This window comes from Chlamydotis macqueenii, chromosome 6 (genome assembly GCF_036417535.1).
Source record: "Chlamydotis macqueenii isolate bChlMac1 chromosome 6, bChlMac1.mat, whole genome shotgun sequence".
Taxonomy (NCBI): Eukaryota; Metazoa; Chordata; class Aves; order Otidiformes; family Otididae; genus Chlamydotis; species Chlamydotis macqueenii.
Window position 1 is genome coordinate 31,632,968 of NC_141561.1, and position 24,400 is coordinate 31,657,367.

Consider the following 24,400-nt stretch of genomic DNA (forward strand, 5'->3'; position numbering starts at 1 on the left):
GTGCTGGCCTTATGGACTCAGAGTAAAGGCCAATATTACGTAGATGGAGGAACAGGCTTAGTGCTTGGGTTTATTTGGTGGCATTTTTTTTGAAAATCAGAATTATTCATGTATTCAGAGCTGGCTGTGGCTTCATCCTGTTTATAGCTGTCTTGTGTAAGAGAAGAAGAATATTTTAAACTGGAGGTGGCTCCACGTGGTAAGACCAAATGTGTTCCCTAATCCTGCCCCAAACCTACTGAAAAACTGGTATGGGGCTTGATTATTTTTTTTTCCTTGTAGCTGTAGAGATGCGTTAAAATCTGCATAACCTGTTAACGCACACACCCACTTGCTTGTGAGTGGTATTTGCATCAACATTTCTTTCCCAGTCCTGACATTTTACTAGGCACAAAATATGCAAATAAACAAAATTACTGCTTAGTTTTCTGGCTTTTCAATACGATTCTGATTAATGGCCGTGTTTAATAAGGGATTTGTGGCACTTTATGCATTATTAATCCTAGCTTGTATTCCAGTTTGGTTTTTGGATAAATTATCCTTGGTGTAGGTCTATTAAAGACTAATTTGTTCAGGCATATATCAGCGTTTAGGACATGCCATAAACTTGCAGCCTACTGTAGGCTTTCACTGGTCTCTGGAGAGTCTTCCATTGTCGTACCCTAGTCACACAACTTCCTTTTCTCTTTTTCATTTTTTTTCATTAATTCCTTACTCTGTTTTAAAAAAAGAAACCAAACAAATCCAACCAACCAAACAAAAAAAAAAAACCTCAAAAAATCTGTATGAAAAATTGATTTGTAACCTTAGAAACTTTACAAATCACTTGTAGTTACGTGTCATGCTTTTCTTTCCTTTTTACAATCTCCTATTACGAATTTTCTGTAAAACGCTAATTCCCAGTCACAAAGGTATCTGCAGACAAATTCTTTGAGTAGTTATTAAGCAAAAGGCCGTGCACACCAGCAGTGCTACTCAGCAAATGTTGAATTGTCAACTTTGTTATCAATACTGTGTATCATTTTCTTTGCAGCCCAAATTGGATAAGCTGCCAGGGTTCATGTGCTATTGTGCAGTGGTGCTGATCCATAGTTCCTCTTCTAGATGGACATAAATGCCATGTTTTCCAAGCCTTAAAATGCTTTGGGATCTGTTGAAATGAAGAGGATCTTAGCAAAGTGCGATGCACGTTCTAGATGTTTGTAAGAGTTCAAGGATGTGTTGCATTTCAGAAGACCGTCATCATAGGAGCAGGTTCTACTTTGATAAATTATAAATATGACTGTGAATGACTCACAGCTCAGTTGTAATTATTCCCAGTCCTAATTATGTGTCAGAATTATCCGAAACGCTCTATCAGACATGGCTTGCATATGCATTACCTGTGTATTCATGAAACTGCATTTTTTCCAGTGTAAACTTACTTGTTTAGTAAGGGCTCTACTCCACAAATCCTTCCTTTTGAGGGCTCTTCTCTCACCTAAGCAGACCCTATCGTTTCAGGAAAACTAATTAATCAGGGTAAAGATGTTTATGACAAGCTTTTAAACTAGTTTTATAGCTTTACCCTGTCAGGAAAAAACTTGAAAATACTTCACAGAAAAGGTTGTGAAGTATTTATTCCCCACAGTCCTTCAATGCTCACTGCAGACATCGAGGACAAAATATATCTTTGTCTGTGATTTATAGTCCATGAGAACTTATCCTGTCTCATTGCAAAGATGTTTTAAGACTGTCTTTTTTTTTTTTTTTCAGCTTCTGGAAAAGACCAACAATGTGTTTGAGGAATCTGATTCTGCAGCTACGAAAAGTCCTTTGCATTTAGCTGTAAGTATGAGACGTGTAAAGTGTTTGTTCATTATGTCCTAGAATAATTCCTTAATCTCTGTCTTTGAAGCAGGTTTAATCACTGTCTTGTTTTGAAAAAGCTGGGAAGGGACGTAGGCCTAGATGTAAAAAAAAAAACAGGTTTCGGGCCGGAATAATTAATTCAGTTTTTGGCAGTTGAAGCTCTTGGCTCTTATTGGCTCTAACACTCAGATGAGAAGAAGACACAGGCACTGAAGTGAAATTAAATAGAAAGTCACAACTTTTATTTATAACTAGTTTCTAAATTTGGGGCTGAAGCTTGGATCATGGAGTGGGATACTCTGATGTTCTCCTGGAGATATGGAGAGTGCAAAAAGCTGTCTGGTACACAGCAAGATGTAGGAAAGCATGCTTAAATCCCCACAGTGCCCTGGGAGAGTGCCATGGGAGCTGTGCTGTCAACAGAGGATCCAGCATGTATGGCCTCGTAGATCACAATAGCTTCCCTTTCCCAAGAGCTCAGGATTCATTATCCCTTTTCCCGGTTTTCTGGTGCAGAATCACGAATAGTTGAAGCTGACATGGACCTCTGGAGATCAGCTAGTCCCACCTCCCTGGGACTTTATCAGAGTCAGATAGAGCAGATTTTCTCCGGGCTGTGCTCCATCAGATTTTGAATGTCTCCAGGCATGGAGAGTTCACAGCCTCCAGGCAATCTGTTCAAATGTCTGACCACCATCACAGTAAAAATGGTGGGTTTTTTGCATGAAATGGAATTTACTGTGTTTAAATTTGGGCCCACTGCCTCTTGTCTTGTCACTGGGCACTCCTGAGAAGAGTGCTCCCCCATCAGGTGTTTATACATGTTAGTAAGACCCCCCTGAGCCTTTTCTTTTTGAGACTGAATATTCCCAGCTCTCTCAGCCTCTCCTCATACGTCTGTCACAGATTGGCTCTTCACTGGATATCCAACCTCACTGTGAAGGTGCCCTCCTCTTGAAAGGGAAGTAACTTTCTTACTTGAAAATAGAGGCACGTTTTAGTTCTGTAGCAATCATATCTCTGTTTCCCAGTTAGCCAGAACAGCTCTGACCTGATGTTTGAATTATCCATGCGTAATCTGAGGGAACAAGAGCCAAACCAGTTGGGTTAGAAGACTAACGTTGTTACCAAACTCTTCTCGCCGTCTTTTTTTTTCTGCAATTTGAAGACTGTGGGAAGGAGAGTGTCACTCCCAAGCCCAGAGAGGAGTTACAACCTGCGCTACCACCAACAAAAACTCCTGTGCTGGGACTTGCCCTGCAGCCGGCCAGACAGCAAACTCATTTCCTCTCTGGTCCCTCTTGGGCAAGGTCCTTGCAAGGACACTGCCAGTGGCTCTCCCTCTTGTATCTGTTGCTGGTTAACAGCAATTCATTCACCTGAAATGCCCCAAACTCACAGTTTAAAAATTAAAAGGCTTACATAAAACATCACTATTTCACACTTCAGTTGCAGCTATCCAGGAGTGTCTCTGACGTGTTTCAAACCCTCCCATGTACTGGGGTGCCCGTGGCCATCTTTCCCTGGCTCTAGCAGTGTCCACACAAATGTCTCCACACGTGGATCCAGAAAGTCAGCAACCCACACTAAAAGATTAAGTCCTGTTGAATGGCTGATACAGCACAGTGGCCAAGGCCTCTGCTTACATTTGACCCTAGAATGGAAATAGGATTTATAATCAAGAGGTGGGACTAGCAGCCAACAAAATACTGACCTGCCGCCTCGTGAGGCTATAGTGCATGATTATGGTCACAGTTGAGTAAATGACTGCACAAGCAAACCAACGGGAGTAAAAAGTCAACTCTATTATCCTTTCAAGGAGAGGATGGGCTATAGATTCTGCATGGCACCTTCAGGATAGATACTTTGTATTGTGTCCAAGATCTGGTTGTTGCTAGTTGTTTTCTAAGTGAAATTGTCAAGGAGAAGAAAAGCTGACAACTGCATCAGGGTGTTTTCTGAGATACAGGTTCCCTGTGCCCTAGTCTCCCTTTGCTCTTCTTTTTCTGCCTTTGCATTTTTGCTTCCCTTAGGTAATTTTCTTGATCTAGCAGGGAAACGACTGTTTGTGGCCTGCTCTGTCCTGGTTTTTTGAGCTTTTGACAATAGTCACTAGGAGCAGGCTGCTGCCACCACTACTTACCCTTGAAATTCAGTGTCTCTTTGGTTCCTTCATGTTTGTATTTTTCTTCTGTTTTCATTAATTACTTAAACTCTGGTATTATTATACATTCACGTATAAATAAAAAGGATATTCTCTGTGAGTCTGACAGTAAGGAGAAGGCGGCAGTCTCTACAAAGCTGCATCAAATATTTCCAGTTTCTGGGGCTATCCATTGGGTTTTTGCAAAGTCAGCTGTGTTTGTGCAGTTGGCCCAAATGTGGCTCTAGGTCTGGAGGTGCATCTTCTTGTCCGCTGTAGTTGTTCTACCAAATGACCCTACTGACAGGAATACTCTATGAAGCATCAGCTATAAACAGCAAGTCAAGTTTGCATTCATTAATACTTGCATAAAAATATGTTTTGATAATTGCTTTCAGTCAGTTGGAGACCAGTGATATGCCCTGTTAGATATGTATACCAAAACAGAGATAAGTTGAATTTAGCACCCAGCTAGCTGATAATCCATGCAACCTTTGACCAGCATCACTCTAGTGAATCTAGTTTTTGGAGCAACCATTGCTAATTTCCACATTTTCAGATACTGTAGAATGTGAAAAAATGGATTGTTGATTCACTTGTGCTGAATTGAATTATTGCCTGAAATTCCTCATCTTGAGTTGTGTTAGAAGGTTAGAGCAAATCAACAATCATAATTTCTATCCCTACACACTAGGGATTTTTGAGTTGCTTGGCTCCAGTCTAGTTTGGGAAAGTCCTTTCAAGTTAAAGAAAGAGTCATAAGGAATCAAGAAAACTGTCATTTCTACTGTGTTTAAGAGACTGTGACAGTGATGGATTTTATTAAAGTTTTATGTGAAAGTCTTTAAAAGACAAGAGTTTTGTTCTTTACATGATACATTTCGTATTTCTAGGCCTATAATGGTCATCATCAAGCCTTGGAGGTCCTTCTCCAATCTCTAGTAGATCTGGATATCAAGGACGAGAAGGGACGCACTGCTTTGGACCTGGCTGCATTTAAAGGACATGCAGAATGTGTGGAAGCTCTCATCAGCCAGGGTGCTTCTGTCACTGTAAAAGACAATGTCACCAAAAGGACCCCCCTCCACGCTTCAGGTGAGTGTGACCTTATGTTACGCTTGCGGTATAAAAGCTACAACACAGAAGCAGTTACCTTTACCTACCTACTATCCCTGTGCACATTTCTTCGTGGAAGAAGGAGATTTTGACATGCACTGAGGACTGCTGCTTGTTTGCTGAGGTCCTGCAATTAACTCTTATCTTTAATTTCCTTGGTCTTTTTTTCTTCTGTCCCTGTGGTTCGGTCCTCCTGCACTCATAATCTTACATTTTGCCACACCACTGCTGCTCTGCCCTAACTTGCTTGCCTCTACCTTACCTCTCTATTAAGATGTGTGATGTTTCCCCTACAACACCTTCTCTTAATGGTTCCTCAGGTGAAAAAAATCAGGGCAAGAGAGAACACTTGCCTCACTGTTTCTCCTAAGGAAGAAAGGTTGAAAACACAGGTAGGCTCTCACTGGTGATGAAATTATCGTGGTGTTCAAAATTTTCAACCTTTTGCAGGGGCAATGCTACAGAAATTCATCCCCTTTCAGACATTATCCTCCTCCTGAGCTAGTTTGTGAACTTGCTGTGGCTGGGCATCTCCTCCATTCCTCATGTGCGGAGTGTTAATTATGCAATATGTGTAATTTACTGGCAAAATGTAGAATTTGCCATTTATTTAAAGGTTATTATTTAATATGTACCTGTCAGATAAATACGTGGAGATGCTCCTCTGGCTGTTCGTCGAGGGGCTCAGTGTAGCATAGCAGTGACCTCTAGTGGGAAGTAAAATTAATACTTCATTGGCTAACAATTATTTTCAGGGCCAGATTTAATTGTCTTTCTGTTTATCGTTTAATCTTGCTTGGATTAAAATGCATATACATCCTCTAATACCACTTTGTTCTCTGTGTGTGATCATGTAAGTGCAACATGGAAGCATAAGGTCAAATAGACTAGTATCCATTTTGTGTGCAGTACTGAAGAAAATGTGCATAATAGATCTTTACAGCATACTAAAAAACGCTTTCTAACTTCTTAAATTTTGCATCAGGACTGAGTACATTACTCCCCACAATAAACTAATGATACAGAGATGTGCTGCCAGAGTTTACGTATCAGAAGTTTGAGACCAGAATTCAGTAAGAGGGGATTTTAGTTGTTTTTGATAAAACCAGAAAATATTAAATCCAGCTGATCCTCACCCTGTTAAAACTGTTGGTTTAATTAATTTAAATCAAGATCAGTGCTGCCATAAAACCGGAGCTATGCTTTCCTATATTCAGTTCAAACATAGTTTGGGGTCTGATGATGAGCAAGGTGATGTTGTCTGGTGCATCATCACTATAGCAATTATTTTGCTTTTCTTTTTTTAAATTTGGTTATAGTGATTTAGATTTCTTGTTGTCACAGCTGAATTGTAAGGGTTCTACAGTACTGAGTAAAGTAAATGGTAACCAAGCCTTATTTTTGTTAGCAGCTCTGACTCAAATATGGATTTGTTGAACAGATTTATTGAATGGAATTGAGTAAATTTGTTGAATAGAAAGTGTTATTTTTAATAGGCACATTTCTTACCTTCATACAAATTCTAATTGTGGGGTTTTTAGTATCTTAGTTTCTTTTTTAATTGCCTCCGTCACTGTAGTATGAGTATCTTCCATGTAAAACCAGTAGGAAGATCCATTGTAGACTTTTCTAGTCTGTGGGGTTTTTTTGCTTAAAAAGATAAATTAAAAGAAAAAAAACCAAACATTCCATTAAAAGAAAAAAAACCAAGCAAAATGTTCTTCAAGTGAAATAAAATAAGTTAGATGTGTATTTTAAAAAGGGAGGGGAAAAAGGCAAGAAGCAAGAAAAACCTACCCACAGGAATGAGACACTGAAGAGAACACGTACGTCAAGGAGAAGGGAAGATACTGCACAGACAGGTTTAATATTTGAACTCCTACTAAAGAAAATTTGTCACTGTCATGAATTTGGAGGGTTTCAAATGTGAGATAGGTGCACTTTGGGTATATATTCCTTAAGACAATATTTAGAACCTTCCACTGAAGAGCTATGCAGAGTTCTGTGGAAATTACTTCTGGAGTAAAGCTTGTATCTCCAACTGTTAGAACAAGCCACTTGCAATATGAGTATTTTTATTATCGGATGGTTTATTATTATTGTTTTGTAACAAGATGTTTTGGTTAAGAGTGTTTTAGCAAAGAGTGTTGCCACCTATCGGAAACTCTGCGTGGTGCCACTGCAGTATTCAGCATTTTTAATCTACAATGCAAGTGTAAGAGGTAAATTGCCATATTTTGAGAAATCAAACAGAATTCTTGCTGACTTAATCCCTTGAGTGACAGTGCACATGTGCACACACAAAACTGAATACTTGCATCCTATGCACTTTAAAGAAACAAGAAGGCATGTCTGCCTACCTCCTTAAACGAGTTTGCCTTCATTCCTTGTAATTACACAAGCACAATTGCTGAACAGAACAGTTGAGGAGACTTGAAGTGGTGGGTTGGATTACAGGATTCTACAGAGCTCTGTTCAGTAGAGGGATTTGTAACTTTAGTAGAGAAATCACCTAATAAAGTATTTATTTTTTCTGTCTGTCCCCCTCAGGGAATAGACTTCCTCTGACCTCATAATATAGAGAATTTCCTAAGCCTAAATTATATGTTTCCTCTATAATTTTATTACCACCAGTCTTTCCTCTGGCCAGCTTGGGGAATCCATTGCAAATGTTCCCCCAGTGTTAGTGCTGTAGCTCTGTTGCCAAAACTCATGTTCCCTGCAGGGTCTGTAATGCTTAGCAATCGCTGGGTCAGCTCCCAAAAGTTTCTGGGAGTATCAGTTCTAAAACTCGTTTACCCGAAATCTTTTTCAGACATTGGTGTGAACAAGTTATGGTTTCTCTTCCTTCTGCTGGGAGAAAGAACAGATTTTTTTTTTTTTTTTTTTTTTTTTTTTTAAGCTGGTGACTCATCAGAACTGTTTACATGTTATGCATACGGCATTACTTAGTGGTAAATAACTAAAAATGTCTTTTATTTTTCTGGGTAGAGCAACTAGGGTTATTTTTGGATGAGTGATTTAAATGTGATGATGTGCGCCCATTTCTCTGCCAGAATGATGTGACATAGGTGGTGTCCAAGGGTTTTGCCTCAGCCCACAGGGTGTAGGCAGTGTCAATGCATGACTTGCTGTAATAAGAACACAATCTACATCTACTGAGTGCAGGAATTATTGTTTTTCAAAGAAGAAAATACTTTTCTGTTCCTCCCATGAGTTGTATAAAGCTGAGGCCTTTAAGCCAGCTGACATACAGACGAGTTTCTCCAGTGTCAGGCTCTGCAAAACATAGTAATTCAGAGCTGTTTTCCAACAGCAATGGGTTATATTTTAAAAAGCAAACCCTGTTTTTGAGAAGTAGCTGTGGCTTCCAATAACGTAAAACGAGAAAAGATGGAAAAACCCAAAGGGAATTTTAGTCTTTGCTGTTATGTGCTATTATGAGAATGACATTTCTTCGCCATTCCTTTTTTTTTCATAGCAGCACTGAAGAACTTGCTTGTACAGTGCACACAAAATTAACGAGCCTTGCCGACGTACTTCCTACGGCGTTCCAAATCTAATCGCGGAAAGCCTTGTCTGCCTGCCTGCTCTGAGGGATTTTGAAATGCTGTCTGGTTTAGTAGAAATCTTCTCAGTAGCGAAAATCATTATTTCTGGTTTACTCATTTGGGATTTTTGTACGTAAGAGAACTAATCCTCGTCTTACTGAGGTCAGGGAAAAAACAGCTCAGAATTTCATCGGCACAAATTAAATTAAAATTGTGGGAATATTAATTTCTTATACTGTGGAATATTTTCTTTGTTTATAAGGAAATTTCTTATCCATAAGCATTCCAATAGAAAAGTATCTGAGATTACACATATTTTAATTAAAGATTTTTTTTTCTTTATAGTCATTAATGGCCATACACCTTGTTTACGGTTGTTGCTAGAAGTTGCAGACAACCCTGATGTGACAGACGCCAAAGGACAGTAAGTTTTCTTTGTAATATTTTTTTTGCAGCTCTGTGATTCAAATAGCATCTCATATTTCTCGCAAAAAAAAACCCCCACTTATTTGAAATACTGTATTTCCTGTACTTCTTACAGAATTTGGCAGAGATTACAAAGTACACATTCAGTTGATCTAAGCCATGTGGAAAGGGTTATTCATTAATCTTAGCCTCTGCTTCTTACTTTAAACAATTCTTCATAGATGCTGAGGGCCAGATTCAATAAAAACTAAAAAGCTCCTGAGATGTTTCTATAGAGAGTCTATTTCCTTCTAAAACATTGCTATTTCAGGGTTTACTTGGTATATTTGGCTGGTGCAGTGGGACAGAATGTTTATTTGAGGTGACACACACATCTGAGATGTTCCTACAAAAATTTTACTTATTCTTAAATGACAGTTATAGAAGGAGAATAAAGTGTATGCTTAAAGTTGAAAATGTGAGTGGTTTAAAAAACTTATTTGGGGTGCCTGAAACATATCTGACTGTACATATAATTTTAAATTCTATTAGTCTTAGCTAAAAATAGAAATAGAATAGATCTCTTTCATTAAAAAAAGTGGAAGATATGTTAGTTCAAATTTTGGCTTAAATAGTTTCCTCATGTCCCTTCATCCCCTTTAAGCAATTGCACAGCATTTGCAAGAAAAATGCTTTGGCTGGTTGTCATCTCGGTAACTAGCAGGGACATTCATTCACAGCACTTGGGTATTGTAAAGCTCCTGTGTCGCTGGAGGTGACAATAATTGTAGATTATTAAGAGAAGATTGTCTTGAATGATGTTTCTCTGTAAACTGCCTACAAATGAGTTTGCTTCTAGTTCAATCATGGTAGTTGGTTGTTAAACATCTTCATACAGAAGATCTTCACTTGGGTGTTTGTATATAGATGAGTATGGTGAAAGAAACAGGTTTGCAGGTAGGAATGGAGAGAAAAGCAGGGCTTCCTGGTTTCTCTGTTCCTGTAAGTTAGCAGTGGCAAGTGTCATTTTATAGCTGTGACTGGTTTGTTTTTATTTTTTTCTAGAACCCCACTAATGCTTGCAGTGGCATATGGGCACATTGATGCTGTTTCTTTATTACTTGAAAAAGAAGCATCTGTAGATGCAGCTGATCTCCTGGGATGCACAGCTTTACATCGAGGGGTGACTTAATTTTTATGGTTCTTAATTATTTGTTTTACTGTGATTACAACTCACTTATAAATACAATGATTTTGAATGTTCAGAATACGGTAAATGATTGGAAACCTGACCAAGCACAGTCAATGAGGTAAAAGCAGGACGGATCTGCTCTCACTAATGCTCTGCTTTTGACTTTATTTCTTTAATTAATTAGCTAAAATACTAATTAGACCATTTTTTCTTAGCTCTAGACACTTTACAGTAGCAATCATTATTCTATAACCGAGCACCTTATGAATTCTGAAAGTAATTTCTTTAAAAGAACTGCCCAGCAGTTATTTTCATTTTTCTTGAGGAGAACGGTATAAATAAGTAAGCCTTAGGTTTTTTCTAGAGGCAGTGAAACTTGAAGCAGATCTGATCTTTTCTAGGAGTCAGCTTCTTACCCAATATGAAGCTGATGCAAGAGCTGATATTGATACAGAACTCTGTGGTAACTACAGTGAACAGTTCAGCTTAAGAGTCCAGCTCAAGTTGATAAGAAAAGCTATGGCATAAAAATTCTGTTCTGTACTGATGGCAATACATGAACATGCCCAAGATACCAAAGCTAACACACGTGTGATAGCAGTTGGACAGCTGCTAAAGCAGCTTTTCATATTTCTGATTATATTCTTGACCCTTTTTTCCTCAGTTCTTCTCTCACATTCATAGATGGTTTTGAGAAGTCAGACTCAGGTTTTCTGAGCTTCACCCCTTGTTGATCTGTTTCCTTAGTCTTAAACTTCTCCCTGCTTTTGTGCTTCATTTGGTGGAGTCTCTTCCACAGACGGGGAATCAGTGCCTTTGAAAGACAGCACCAAATCCATTTCAGTATATCAGTTATCATAGGTACTCATGGGAGCAAAGGAGCTTTCATCTCTGCCTTCTTAATCCCATCCAGGCCATTTCATGTTCACAAACATCAACCATACTCCATATTTCCTGGGCAAGAATGTGTATTATGTCAACCTCTTTACTCATTTCTTTGTTGTCAGATTATGACTGGCCATGAAGAGTGTGTTCAGATGCTGTTAGAGAAAGAAGTTTCTATTTTATGTAAAGATGCCAGAGGCAGAACACCTCTGCACTTTGCAGCAGCTCGGGGTCACGCCACTTGGCTGAGTGAATTACTGCAGATAGCACTTTCAGAGGAAGACTGCAGTTTGAAAGATAACCAAGGTTATACACCACTGCACTGGGCTTGTTACAACGGTAAGGTTCTCCCTGTGGACTTTTGCCAAGTTCAGCTGTGGCCTCAGTTTTAGGGAAGCACGATAACAAAGCAGCCTAACACTTTGAGAAGCTTGAAATGAAGAGGCAAATTATCTCCCCTCTCCTTGCCCTCAGTAGTCAGTATTTGCTGTGTTCACCCTTCAGTTCAGAAGCCAGGGAAATTCCAGCAATACCTCCCAGTGGCTTTGCTGCTCATTTGCTCCCAGTCACAGGAAGCCAAGGTGAGATTCTGGTTTTACTGATGTCGGTGATTAAATTGATTTCTGTGGGGCCAGGCATCTCCTTTGAGGTGTCACCTTCTTATTTATTGATGCCAGAGACCATGTGAATTGATGGATATTCTGAACTGAACTGATGATTCTAAACTGGATAATCTGAACTTCTTGCTTAATAGAAGAATAAAGCTTCCTAATACCGTAATTTAAGACCATCTTTGGAGATGTGTAAGGCAATATACAGAACATCACATTAAAAAAAGATTGATTTTTCGTTTCCTTCTTTTTCAGTAGGTGCTAATATTAGCCTGCATTGATCTTGTTGCTGCCATTAAAAAAAAATTAAAATCTGTTTATAATTTTATCACACAAGAGCTTATATACACATTGTATTCAACTTTGAACTTAGTATTAAATTCTAATCTGTATAAGCATAATACAAATTAAGTGAATTACTTGCTTTGTGCAACCCTGTGAAATATCTGATCTCTTATAGGCCATGAAAACTGCATAGAGGTACTATTGGAACAAAAATTTTTCCGCACGTTCTATGGTAATAGCTTCTCTCCATTGCACTGTGCTGTGTAAGTAGAAATCTCCAGTTACAAATGCTTTAGGATATGTCTGAAAAAAATAGCAGTATGAGAAGAAAGCTTTCTAAATGTAGGTATCTATGACTGAGTGCTTTCCAGATCCAGGTGTGTTTGACATTTAGACCTAAGGATTTTAAGGTATTAAGGCTTTAATCCTAGGTTTGTGCTGCGCTTTGAATTACCTTTGTGCATAGTGAACTCCAGGATGAGCTTTGCTTTAGTGACTGAAATCCACAGTAACAGACACAGTTTGGTTAAATGGAAAGAAGATGAATAATCAGAAATGTGACTGAAAGCATTAATGTAAAGGTGTCTTAGGATAACTTACACATAACCACTAAGAAATATAATGAGAAGTGACGTAAATTAGTATTGGAAATTGGGAAACGATGCAGACTTTTTACCTTTTTGAAAATGTCTTTTCTTTGGCAGAATCAATGATCACGAAAACTGTGCATCACTGCTCATTGGAGCCATCGATGCCAGCATTGTCAATTGCAAAGATGACAAAGGAAGGTAATAGTTTCTTAAACAAATTGCATTTCATCTTCATGGATCCATCTGGTATTTTTCATAATTCTTTCTGAACCTCTGGAACTCATCTGATACGCTTGAGCTAAGACTTGTCATGCTGACTCTTTCAGACAGCAGTTTAGACTGCAACAGAGTTAAATGGTGGCTTACTTGAAGCAAGAATACTATGAAGTATTCAATTTCATAGTACATATGAAAACAAATAAAAAAGAATAGTATTTTGTTTGTTTAGAACAGTTATGACTACAGGCTGTTTCCCTGAACCTGTTTGCTTTGTTAAATATTTAAACACATTTATCTTTGCTAAATTGAGTGATACTATGTACACATAGAAAAGTGTTTAATTAAAAGCTTTAATGTTTTGTTAGCATTCCCAGGGCACACAACTGAAAACATCTAGGCAGCAAAATAACATGAATACAGCAACGGATACATTCAGCCAAATCCTTAATTTGTCATGTTGATCATCTCCTCACTGTGTATATATTTTTAATGAAAAGTGCTGAAATTCTAAAAATGGATACTTACTGTTTATATTAACTGAAATAATTTCAAGACCTTCAGTAATGGTGATTACTTGCTCCTATAAGGGCAAGATCACCTCACCCTTACTGATAAGCAAAACCTGAAATAAAACTATGAGCTGGGTTGTGTACCAACTATCTTTCATCTCTCTTAGTCACACTTCAAACCCAAAATGCCAGAGGGAGACAGTGAACAAATTCTAGTGTCTCAATCTTGTGGAAACCGATAACCTTCAAAGTAGATAGAATTCCGTCTGCCTTTTATACTAATACTCTTACTGTAGCTTGTTGCTGCAGTATTTTTTACTATTATTTAAAATACTTTACATTTTTAAAATAATGAATCTGTTCTTTTCCGATAGGCTTGTTAAAAAAATAAAATCAGATGAGTGAGGGATTGTACTGCTTTTCATATTACACAGTATGGTCCATTAAAATAAATAGGCTGCTAATATGAGATTCTCCACCGTATCATATCTTCACAGTATCACATCTGTCTTCTGCTTCCCTTTTTTAAAAGTTTATATTGCACCAAGGCAGACACTGTGAATATTATTTAACTTATTTCAGATGCTGCTACTACAGCATTCCCCTGGTGATAACTCAAAGTTTCATAGGGGAAAAAAATAAAATAAAACTTTTGCACTTTCAGGTTCTTGGGAAGGTAAGTAAAGAGGAATATTGTCATTCTTTAGCAACAGCTGTGGTCGTGTTACTTTCCCCACAGAACGCCCCTTCACGCAGCAGCCTTTGCGGATCACGTGGAGTGCCTCCAGCTCCTCCTGAGTCACAGCGCACAAGTGAATGCTGCAGATCATGCAGGGAAAACACCTCTCATGATGGCAGCTCAAAACGGTCACGTAGGTGCTGTAGGTAAGTACATCCTTGCCTCTGTTCATCTTGAAAGGAGAGTGCCACTGCAGCTACTATCCCAAATAGGTGCTCGGTTTTCTTCCTGTGAAAACTAAGGAAAAAAATAAAATGTGTGGATGTCTGTAAGCAGCTACCTTTATTGTATATCTGTAAAATATTTCTTTTTCTTCTCAGTCATTGTTTCTCAGCAGTCTTGGTGAACATTTGCATAACAGACTTGAGTCTTATTTCCTCCTAAGAGCACACTGTAAAGAGCCTCAGGGGAGTAGTAATTCTAGTCCCCTGTTTACTTCCTTGATTTTATGAAGCAGTAGAACTGCACGTGTGAAAAAGATTGTGTAACCTTTTTTTCCCGCTATATTATAGGAAGTCCTATTCTTAAAAAAGGCAGCTGTCAGCAGCTGCTTTTTCCAGGCTAAACTGTATGCTATAGACATACAGATTAGGGTCATATTGGCTTAACAGAATTCCCTTTTCTCTAGCTTCAGCAGCACAGACTGCACCCTAAATTCTTTATATCCACTTAGTCCTCTCAAAGCAGCATGCACAGTTTTTCTCAGGAGAAGATGATTAAGGTGGAATTTGCTGATCTGCAAATGGGGAAATTAATAAATAAATGAAGATGAATATACGTTTGACAGTTTGGGGCACAGTGAATAAGTTATTAGCTCTGCCTTTGATTGCTGATTAACTGCACAAGATTAGTCTGTTCTCATTCATTATTTTCACTTCATGTTCATAAATCTCACATCACATAAAGGCTTCATTGATTTGTATGTATGCACACATATATTGAAATAGTATATTTTTTTCCTGTCTTCGCATGCCCATTGTTTGATTATTGATTTCTGTTCTATATCTCAGACTTTTTGGTGAACATTGCCAAGGCTGATCTGACATTGAAAGATAAGGAGTTGAACACATCTTTGCACTTGGCTAGCAGTAAAGTAAGTTGGACCTCTGTGTGCTTCTGTTCTCTTCACAGACTGTCTGTATGCATGTGTGTGTTTATGCTCCTAAAAATTGTTCTGCAGTGGAAGTATGACGGTCAAAGTTGTGGTGAGGAAGGGAACCTTGTTTTGATCTTTTTCTCAAGTCTGTTTCAAGGTTTGGTAAAATGAGAAATACGAATGCCTTTTATGACAGCTGAAACACAAAGAAGGGAAAGTAAGAGAAATAATGGAAAATCCTGTGAGATTTTACCAAACAATCTCACTGTAAAATAGCTTAACATAGGTTTGGTGGAAAAAAAAAAGAAAAATTCTTTTTTCTTTTCTCCAATTTCTATGGAAGGAACCAAAAATTTTCCCTTATGCTCTCTAGCAGTAAAACCAGAGGCACTGATATTAGATTGCTGGTGGTGTCATTACCCACTCTTACTTCCTGTTAATTCCAGTTGCTACTGCTGTTTCTGCAAGAAAGAAATGCCCAGGGGATTCCCTCTCCTGGGCCCTTTCTTTTGCTCCTATTCCCAGATTGGTTTCCAGTGTGATAGTATCACTCCAGTTCCTGCAGACACATGAACCTCGCTGAATTCTCAAGGTCCTTCAGGCAGCTCTTCATGTGCCAGGGCTGTAGGCTCAGCGTCTGCCTCTTGCTGTGCTGAAACACTATCAGAAATAAGGCCCAGATCTGTATTATTTCCAGAGTTTCATTATTAGACTCTCACACTGAAGGGATCTTGTAATAGCTTATTTATAATACAGGAAGGTATTTAAAGAACCAGAAAGTATAGTATTAGTTTTTCAGATGAAACCATCTCTTTCTCTGTTACTATGTAGCTGTAATAAATAATCCATCGAATGCCCACTTTTATATGTAACAGTTCTTTTGCCTCAATTTCAAACTCCTCAGCAAATTAACAGTGGGGTTTTTTTTCCCAACTTACAGGGTCATGAAAAATGTGCCTTGTTAATACTTGACAAGATACAAGAACAGAGCCTTATTAATGCAAAAAATAATGCATTGCAGACGTAAGTATCGCCTGATCCTCTCAAGTTCATTTGACTTACCAGAAGATTCCAATTTAGTATTTCAAATTCATGTCTCAGATTTCTTCATAGAACAAAAAAGTTAATTTCTGATTTTTTTTTTTTGAATGCCTGCCCTTGTAAAGACCAAATTTATATTGCCTTTTCACTTTTAATTTTGACTCCTTTGATGCTGATTCTATACATGGTATGGTGGGAAAATTACATGAGCTCATTTATTTGAAGACTATATCAAAATGTCTCGTAATCATGTGAATGTGTAAGAAACAAATCTGGCATTTCCTAGCTTTTTGAGCTTCACTGTAATTCTAAGTAATTTATTTAGACTTAAGGTGGTACATTTCATTTTCAGAGGGTTTTTTAGGTGATATTTTATGTGCAATTTGCATCCATACCATACATCATCAGCAGAGTTAGAGCCATCGATATTCTCACTCCAGTTGCAACTGCTTGACTGGTATGGTGGAATCTCACAGGAGAAGATTCAGCCATGAGTTCAGGGGGCAGATCATCAAGTGCTTGTGGAAGAATTCATTCCATCTTAGCCCTTTTTTCCCCCTTCCAATATGAAATTGTTTTTCCTGTACCAGTGGCTGCCCCCAAACAGGAGCACCTGGTATTGGCCCAGGAAGGGAGCAAACCAGTGGTTATTTTTAATTTCCAGCTGCTCTGCAGTAACAGAGATTAGCAATTGAGTATTTGAGGATAAAAGGGCAATACAATAATTTTGAATCTTCTCTAGTACTTAAGAATGAAGGATGGAACAAAGACATTTCTTCTGTCTTAGATTAATTTTCCTTTTCAATGTCAGTTGTCTGCTGCAAACAGTGGAAAAAATGAGAGCTTTTTAAAGAAAGCCTTTAGACTGGAAAGTATTAAGCAATCTTTGTGTATGTAATTATATGTCTTGCACATATGTTTTATAGATGCGGAACATGACAATTATTTTAAAGGCTGTAATATAATTTAATGTCTACAATATAATTGTAATGATCGAAAGAAGGAAAACCTTATCTTTCAGATGCTGAGTGTGCTTTAAACATTACCTAACTTTTTTTAGAAAGTCTTATTTTAAACTGAACTTGAATTTAGTTGTTATGTTTCTGTAGACCTCTCCATATTGCTGCACGAAACGGCTTAAAGATGGTGGTTGAAGAGTTGCTAGCCAAAGGGGCATGTGTCCTAGCAGTAGATGAAAATGGTAAGTAAATAATACACTTTGACCATCTTCAGTAGGACCTAACAGGTTAATTTTACAACGGGCTGAAGCAATAGACTTAAAAGCTGATTATAGACATCATTGATGCTTTTATCCTTCCAAGAACAGACAATGAGCTGTGTGAGTACCTATTAAAAAAAGACAAAACCAACCTATTTATTTTTCTTTAATATAGAGATGTATTCTAATCATCACAGCGGTCCCTTTTACTGTTCATTTTGCATGTACTGTCAACAGCTAGTCTTTTTTAATGCTTGAGTGCAGTGGTAACTTGAATTTCCTAAACATGCAAGTGGCACCGGATAATTCTGACGCCTTGCAGAAGAATTAAGGATTATGCATTCAATCAGCGCATGTTTTAATGGGTAGGAAGAAAACCATCAACATATGTTTGATTGTATCCTAGTTCATTCTGAGATCAAAGCTTGCGCTTACCAATTGCCTGACCTAATCCAAGATGCAAGTAAATTACTGTTGCTTCATAAAATACATGATTAGTTAATAAATCTGATAATTGTGTTTCAAATCTCAATTTAGTCCTTCTCTAAACATTAGAAAGCCCATAGAGGGCTGTGCTTCTATAATTAATGTTTTCAAAAATATCTTCCGGAAATAAGCTGGTCTTTCTTAAAATACTGACTTCATGGCATTAATGTAACAATTGGGTACCTCCATCTTCCCATATCTATAAAGTAACAATAATAATACTTACCCATCATTGCAAGACATTTGAGATCTATGGATGAAAAGATCTGAGTGGTGAGTATTTACTATTAACCAAATGCTACCTAGATATACCTGCATGAATGAGTTCCGCAAAGTCACCCGGCCCTAACCTCATTTTAGAGAAAAGGGACAGAAAAAAGAACCAAAGTAGCTTCTAACCACAGTTTTTACCATTGAAATTGTACATACAGGTGCAGCTAATTTGCATGTATGTAATGAGTGAAAATTAAGTTTAAATTTGACACACATTTAATTTTTCTAGGAACAACTGCGTATGCAGTTTAAAAGAGACAAATTTAAGTACAATCTTAGTATATACTGAGTACAACCCTAAAGAATATGCACACTTGTAACTCACTAGAATAGGAAATTCCATTTAGAGTATGCATTGATTGCAGTCAGTGCTTAAATATCGGTAGTTTGCTTCAAAAGTACTCACATTTGTCCACCAAACTCATCTATGCCGCAGGCGTTGTCAGCTTACTTCAGGCAGCAGGATATCGGTAGTGGTCATTGCCTCAGATTACTAACTGTTGCTGCAGCACTTAGGATTTAGCCATCTTCAAAAGAATTTGTTTGCTCTTAGTGTAAAGGAGGATTTGTTGGAAAGTGCTGGAGTACTACACAGCAGCCTGCAAAATGTATAGATAGCAAGTGCAATCAGCATACTGGTTTCCAAGATTTGTGTATGTGAGGAGCTGCTTTAGGGGCAGCACTTGCACAGGAGCCATGTTAAACTGCAGTGAAGACAAACTTTCAGTAGCTCCCCAGTTCTTTGTTTTACTGACATCTGTAGAATATTAACTTTGTATTAAAAGCGTATGCCATGCTTTCAGAATACAGTTGTTATTGTAACAAAATGTAAATTTGGGTAACTAAACATCCACGTAGTCATACCTGCTATACATATACTATGTGCACTGCTCTAATTATTTTCTTTCATAATTTAATTCCTAAATAAACTGCTTTCTGAGTTGAGCAGATAATCAACTGATCAGCCTTTAAAATTGTTTGCTTATTACTTAAAAAATGTTTTAAAACTAATATCTTTTGTGTTCTAATGAAAGTCATTGTTCTCAGAATGAGACTTGTTCACACGCACAGAAACTGAGGCCAGTTTCTGTCCCTGTTGCTGTACTCCCCATGTTCTGTATTCATCACACTGTCTGTGCTGTAGAACTGTGTTTAGCAAGTGCTTTTATTCATATTGTGAAGTCTGTTTGCTGCCTGATTTGAAAAAAAAAATAGTGCTTGTTGTGGTCACAGTGATTTAAATGTTCCATAAAGTGTGTATTTTCCCAGCATGTCTAATTTAAAATAAGTAACATACCCCTGTTGCCTGGCATGATGGTAACTGAACATACATCTCCCGCTTACGATGTCATCTAGAGATGTATATGAGGGATGCTCAGTGCCATTCTCAGTACCCTCAGTACTAACCATTGCCTTGTCTGCGTTTGTGCCCAGGTCATACGCCAGCCCTGGCTTGCGCTCCTAACAAAGACGTGGCTGACTGCCTGGCACTCATTTTGGCTACCATGATGCCTTTTTCTCCTTCCAGTTCAATGACGGCTTTCAACTTCGTTTGTTTTAAAAAAGACAATTTGGGCAGGACACATCTCTGCGATGGCTCCAGTATGGGTAGCATTAACTCTTACAATAAGCTCTTGAGTAATAACATAGGAACAGATGATGGGTACAACGAAAATGATTCGGATTCTGAAACATTTTGACTTTTTGGTATTCAGAATTTTTTTTTTCACTATTATTTCTTTTCAGATTTATTTTTGTCCTTTTAAACAGCTTAAATCCCATGGCTATATTATTAACTATTATTCTTGACAAGTAGGTACTGGAAGATTTGCAGTGTTGATGAGGATCAAGCCTTTAAATAACAAAGTTAGAGGGATTTACTGGAACATATTCCCATTAATGTTCTGCAGCTTTTCAGCTTCCTCATGTTTTCTTTAGGCCCTAAGTGCCCCTGTGGAAAGTCTCTACCTCCTATTTTAAGTAGAAAAAGAGAAAATGCCTTTTTTTCTTTTTGACAGCACAAATAAACAGGGAACTGTTTGTAAAAATTTCTTACATGTTTTAGCTGTACCTTTAGTACATGAACGTATTTCCAGTGTAGCCTTCGTAGATTCGAGCATCACCCCGTTCCTCTGTTTGTCTGTTTCCTGCTTCCAGGGGCGCTGTTAATTAGATTTTTTTTTTTTTTTCCCCACACAAACCAAAGGTAAAGTTGTAAATCTTAAAACTGCCTGCATTATTTTTCTACAGGAAACAACACCTTTTACATTCTGTGTGTATTAAGCACTTAAACCTACAGAAGGCACTTTTTACAGTTCTTAGTTGCAGCACACAATTAGAAAAATATCGTTATAAACTCTTAAGGCCAAATTCTACTCGTCTCACCATATTTTCCCACGGACGTTAGTGGAGCCACTTGTGTAAAATGAAAATCACTTGGCCCTTATTTGTTTTCAATTCAGCACAAACATGTACAGTTTATTTGCACTACAGAATTAGGGTCATTAGACGTTTTTGTCACCTGAGCCATTAACCATGAATCTAGTATCAGGAAAAAAAAAAAGAGAAATTAAAAATCAGGTGTAGACAAAGCTGTATGTAAAAGTTTATAATGACTTGCCAACGTAAATGGAATTTTTTCCTTTTCTATGCTTAAATAACTTATTTTTACTGTAAACAGTATTGAATTTTAAAATACTTTTGCCAGCGTTTGGCTTAACAGAGCAAAAGTAAGGCAATGAAAGCCTAACACCAAAAGTTGAACCACCAAACACCAGAAAACATAGGCAGTGTACCGTGCAGGGGATCGGAGATACATGCTAAAAAAGCCTACTGTCACCAGCTTTTAAAGCAATGTCAACTTTGTGAATAAGTTTACTCCTTCTGCCAAAGTTTCTAGGTCAAATGGACCACGATCCTCGTCTGCAACAGATGTACAAAAGGAAGAATGAGACTTTGTAAACAAAAACAAAAAATAAACAAAAAGCTATCATGAACTAACCAGCTGTACCAAGAGGACCAAAATGCTTCAGTAATTAAATGGAAGAGTTTGCTACTTTTATTTTTTCTTCAAATGTGAGTGACATAATGAAGTAGTTTTTCTAAACCATAAAAATATAAACTTTTGAGGTAATGAGTAGTCTTGAGTGAACTTTACATTTTACGACGCAGTTTTCAAGTTGACATTTGTAACTGATGATGTGTTGACCACAGGATTTTTTTTTCCAGACTAAAGAATATGTTCATATACTTTTAATGTAAATGTGTTTATATTTATTTGAAAGGAAACCAATGTGCAGGAAAAATAACTATGGCTTGTTCTCCTACTTAGCATTTGTGCATACTGTTTGGCATGATGTGAAATGAAATGTGAATCTAGGCAAGACTGATGGCCTGAGCAGAAAAAAGAAGGGCTGATGCCCTTTGGGAGGGTGCCCATCTTCTTGTATGGAATGCAAAGATAAAGTCCACAGGCTATACTGGTAAAAGGCAGAAAGGAAAACACCTTCCCTCATTTAAAAGCATAAGAAAGGGATCCAGCCCCCTGCTAGACAAGTGAGAGAACACTGTACAGCTCCAGTAAAGAGGGGGAAAGGTAATATAGCCTGGAGTCAAGGTGTTAAAAGTCCCTGTGATTCATGCTTGGGCTATCTGCAGGCCTACATCACTGCTGGGAGGATGAGAGGAGCTTCCTCAGTGCACGCTTTCGGCAGGGTAAATGAAAAGTAATGATTTTTATTTTAGTTGCAGTTTTTAGCTGTGTTCCACTGAGTTGTTAAAAATCCATTGGCAGTTTACAGTTCTTTAATTAGGAAAAATATTTATATATTAAGTTTATTTTGCCTTGATAAAATTCAATATTGTTTCCTTGAACATTAACAAATTTCCAAAGTTTACAACAAAAAAATCACAAGGGATAGCGTCTCTAAAGGCAAATGTTTATTTTCCCCCAACTCTGTATTTTCTGCTGAAACCGTTTTCTCCCCAGAAATAGCACAGAATAATATTTTTATGATTGATTTTTCTCAACATTTTTGCTTTTAAAAGTTGCAGAATAGCAATAACCACCTTACTTTAAGCACTGAAAATAAGAGGAAAGATCAGTTGTTAAAAGTTTTCAGTGGTGTCTGTTCAGAAATGAATAGAAATCCCAAACTTTGCCTTTTTTTTTTTTTTTACGTGGAATGATGCCATTGAAAACAAATAAACAAATGGGAAGTGGCTGCCACCTGTCTAACACCAGGATCAGCCTTTTAATCTTATTTTAACCAGAGATGTAGGTAGGCTTCTTGGCAGGATTAGTTATAAGTTTCACCCTGGAATACAGAAAGTTACGCTATCCTACATGAAGTTGCTTCACTAGGAGAAAACATGTCCTCTTTACAAAGAGGATGTTGTAATATTTAAGCAGCCATTTAAAATAATTCAGTATTTTCACTTGCTACCATACAGAGTTACTGAAAATATTTCTGTATGCTTGCAATACCTTGTAACTCTGGTAATTGCGTAGTGCAACAACTGCTGCCTCTGAATGATGTTCACATCATTATAGAAGCATAAATGATGACTGAATTACTTTGATCCTTCTAGGAACCAAATCTAAACTTTACTGATTAAACTTATCAGTAAACTAACACTGATGTAAGTATGGAATATTCCAAAATTCATGGAAACATTATTTGTTAGTGTCTTAAGGGCATTGCGAAAGTCATGTTTTGAGTATGCTGTATTTAGGAGGAAAACTCTCATAAGCAAGACATTTGGAAGAGCTCAGTGTTGCCTGTCCCACATCTCACGTGAGTTACCAGAATCCCTTTTTTTTTGTATGCTAGTACATTAACCTGTAACGTAATTTATCACGTATAGAAATAAATTTGTAATTTAGGGCAGGTATTTAAGCATGGGAGTAATTTTACTCTTGTAAATAATCACCTTGCCTTTTTGTGGACTTTTTGCAAGAGTAGAGTTAATCATACATAATTGTTGCACTTAACCCTAGATCCTGCAATTTACAGTACGTGGACGACTTCTGTGTCTGCACCAAGCAAAGGGTATTTGGGGAGGGGCAGCCGTCCGCCCAGGTGTATTAGCAGGATTGTTTCATCCTGTATTCTAACCACAGCTGCAGGTGGGGTCCATAGCAGGATGGGGTCCCAAGTCTCTCTCGTAAATACTGAGTTACAACCTCTGGACTGCCTGAAATTGCTGTGAAATAGCTCAGGGGATTTCTGTTCATCGCTACTAAAAGGGCACCATAATGTGTTTGGTACTTTTATGCAGTAAACAACTGCCAGATTTGAATTAGAACAAACACATGAAATGAATTGTTTATCCATTGTACTGTTGAGAAACTTGGTTATGTATCTTGAGGATGATTTTCAAAAAAACTTGTGATTTTTATTCTTAGTCATGTAAGAAATATTAGAGTGCCTTTTTATATTTGTGTATTATGGAAATGTTGTGTGAAACTCGTCTTTTTTTTTTCCTTTTGAGTGTTATAAAAGCAATATATTACCAGTAAATTTTCATTTCAGACCTTCTTTGAATGTATAAAGTGTTTCTTCTTTTCATATGTTCTACCTGCATTGAAATGAAAATTAATATGCTAAATTTCTATAGGAATAATGTATAATTTTTGCAGTGCTGAAAATGCTTTCTTATTACACAAAAAGTAAACCTTAGGTCAGTGTTATAGGAAAGGGCGTTTTAAACTAGTGACAATCTGAGTGTATGTAAAAAATGTAATTTTATGCGTTTCTTATGCAGTGATCTACATATTAAAGCCAATATCTTATGTTTTGTAGGTTTTGTCTTATATTTTATGCTTTAGCATGTGCAATATATCTTTACAAACCATCGTGATACGAATCTGGTGCCAGTGTTATATTTTGCATAACATTTGTAATAAACATAAAATATTGTTTGATGGTTTCAGTGGGGTTTTGTTGGTATTGTTTGTAAATTGAAGTTTAAGGACCTGGGTAAATGTCACACATGAAATGAGGAAAAAGACTTACTTCAGTGAATGACTTGCAATTCAACCTGAATCTTCTCAAGCACAGTTTAGTAACTTTTTCAACTACTGAATGCTGTATTAATGTAATGAAGAACCCTAACTGTAAACTACTATTGCAATGCATTCAGACGATTATTTTTACAAATAAAAATGGTACAAATACTGTTCGAAAA

The 24,400-nt window shown here is 37.4% G+C and overlaps 1 protein-coding gene across 6 annotated transcripts in view; it reads left to right on the forward strand.

Annotated features, from left to right (window-relative positions):
- ANKRD44 (ankyrin repeat domain 44) overlaps positions 1-24,400 on the forward strand; it is a 140,989-nt gene extending 116,589 nt beyond the window's left edge. For 4 of the 6 annotated variants that reach the window (XM_086750712.1, XM_086750714.1, XM_086750713.1 and 1 more), the window contains 12 exons: positions 1,756-1,827; positions 4,888-5,089; positions 9,007-9,085; positions 10,132-10,249; positions 11,266-11,482; positions 12,215-12,302; positions 12,744-12,827; positions 14,097-14,242; positions 15,107-15,189; positions 16,133-16,215; positions 17,343-17,434; positions 19,646-24,400. In XM_086750712.1, the coding sequence (XP_086606838.1) occupies positions 1,756-1,827; positions 4,888-5,089; positions 9,007-9,085; positions 10,132-10,249; positions 11,266-11,482; positions 12,215-12,302; positions 12,744-12,827; positions 14,097-14,242; positions 15,107-15,189; positions 16,133-16,215; positions 17,343-17,434; positions 19,646-19,911 (1,530 nt within the window). In that variant the 3' untranslated portion in view covers positions 19,912-24,400. The remainder of the gene's footprint in view (positions 1-1,755; positions 1,828-4,887; positions 5,090-9,006; positions 9,086-10,131; positions 10,250-11,265; positions 11,483-12,214; positions 12,303-12,743; positions 12,828-14,096; positions 14,243-15,106; positions 15,190-16,132; positions 16,216-17,342; positions 17,435-19,645) is intronic. The other 2 variants (XM_086750716.1, XM_086750717.1) reach the window with 1 other exon arrangement.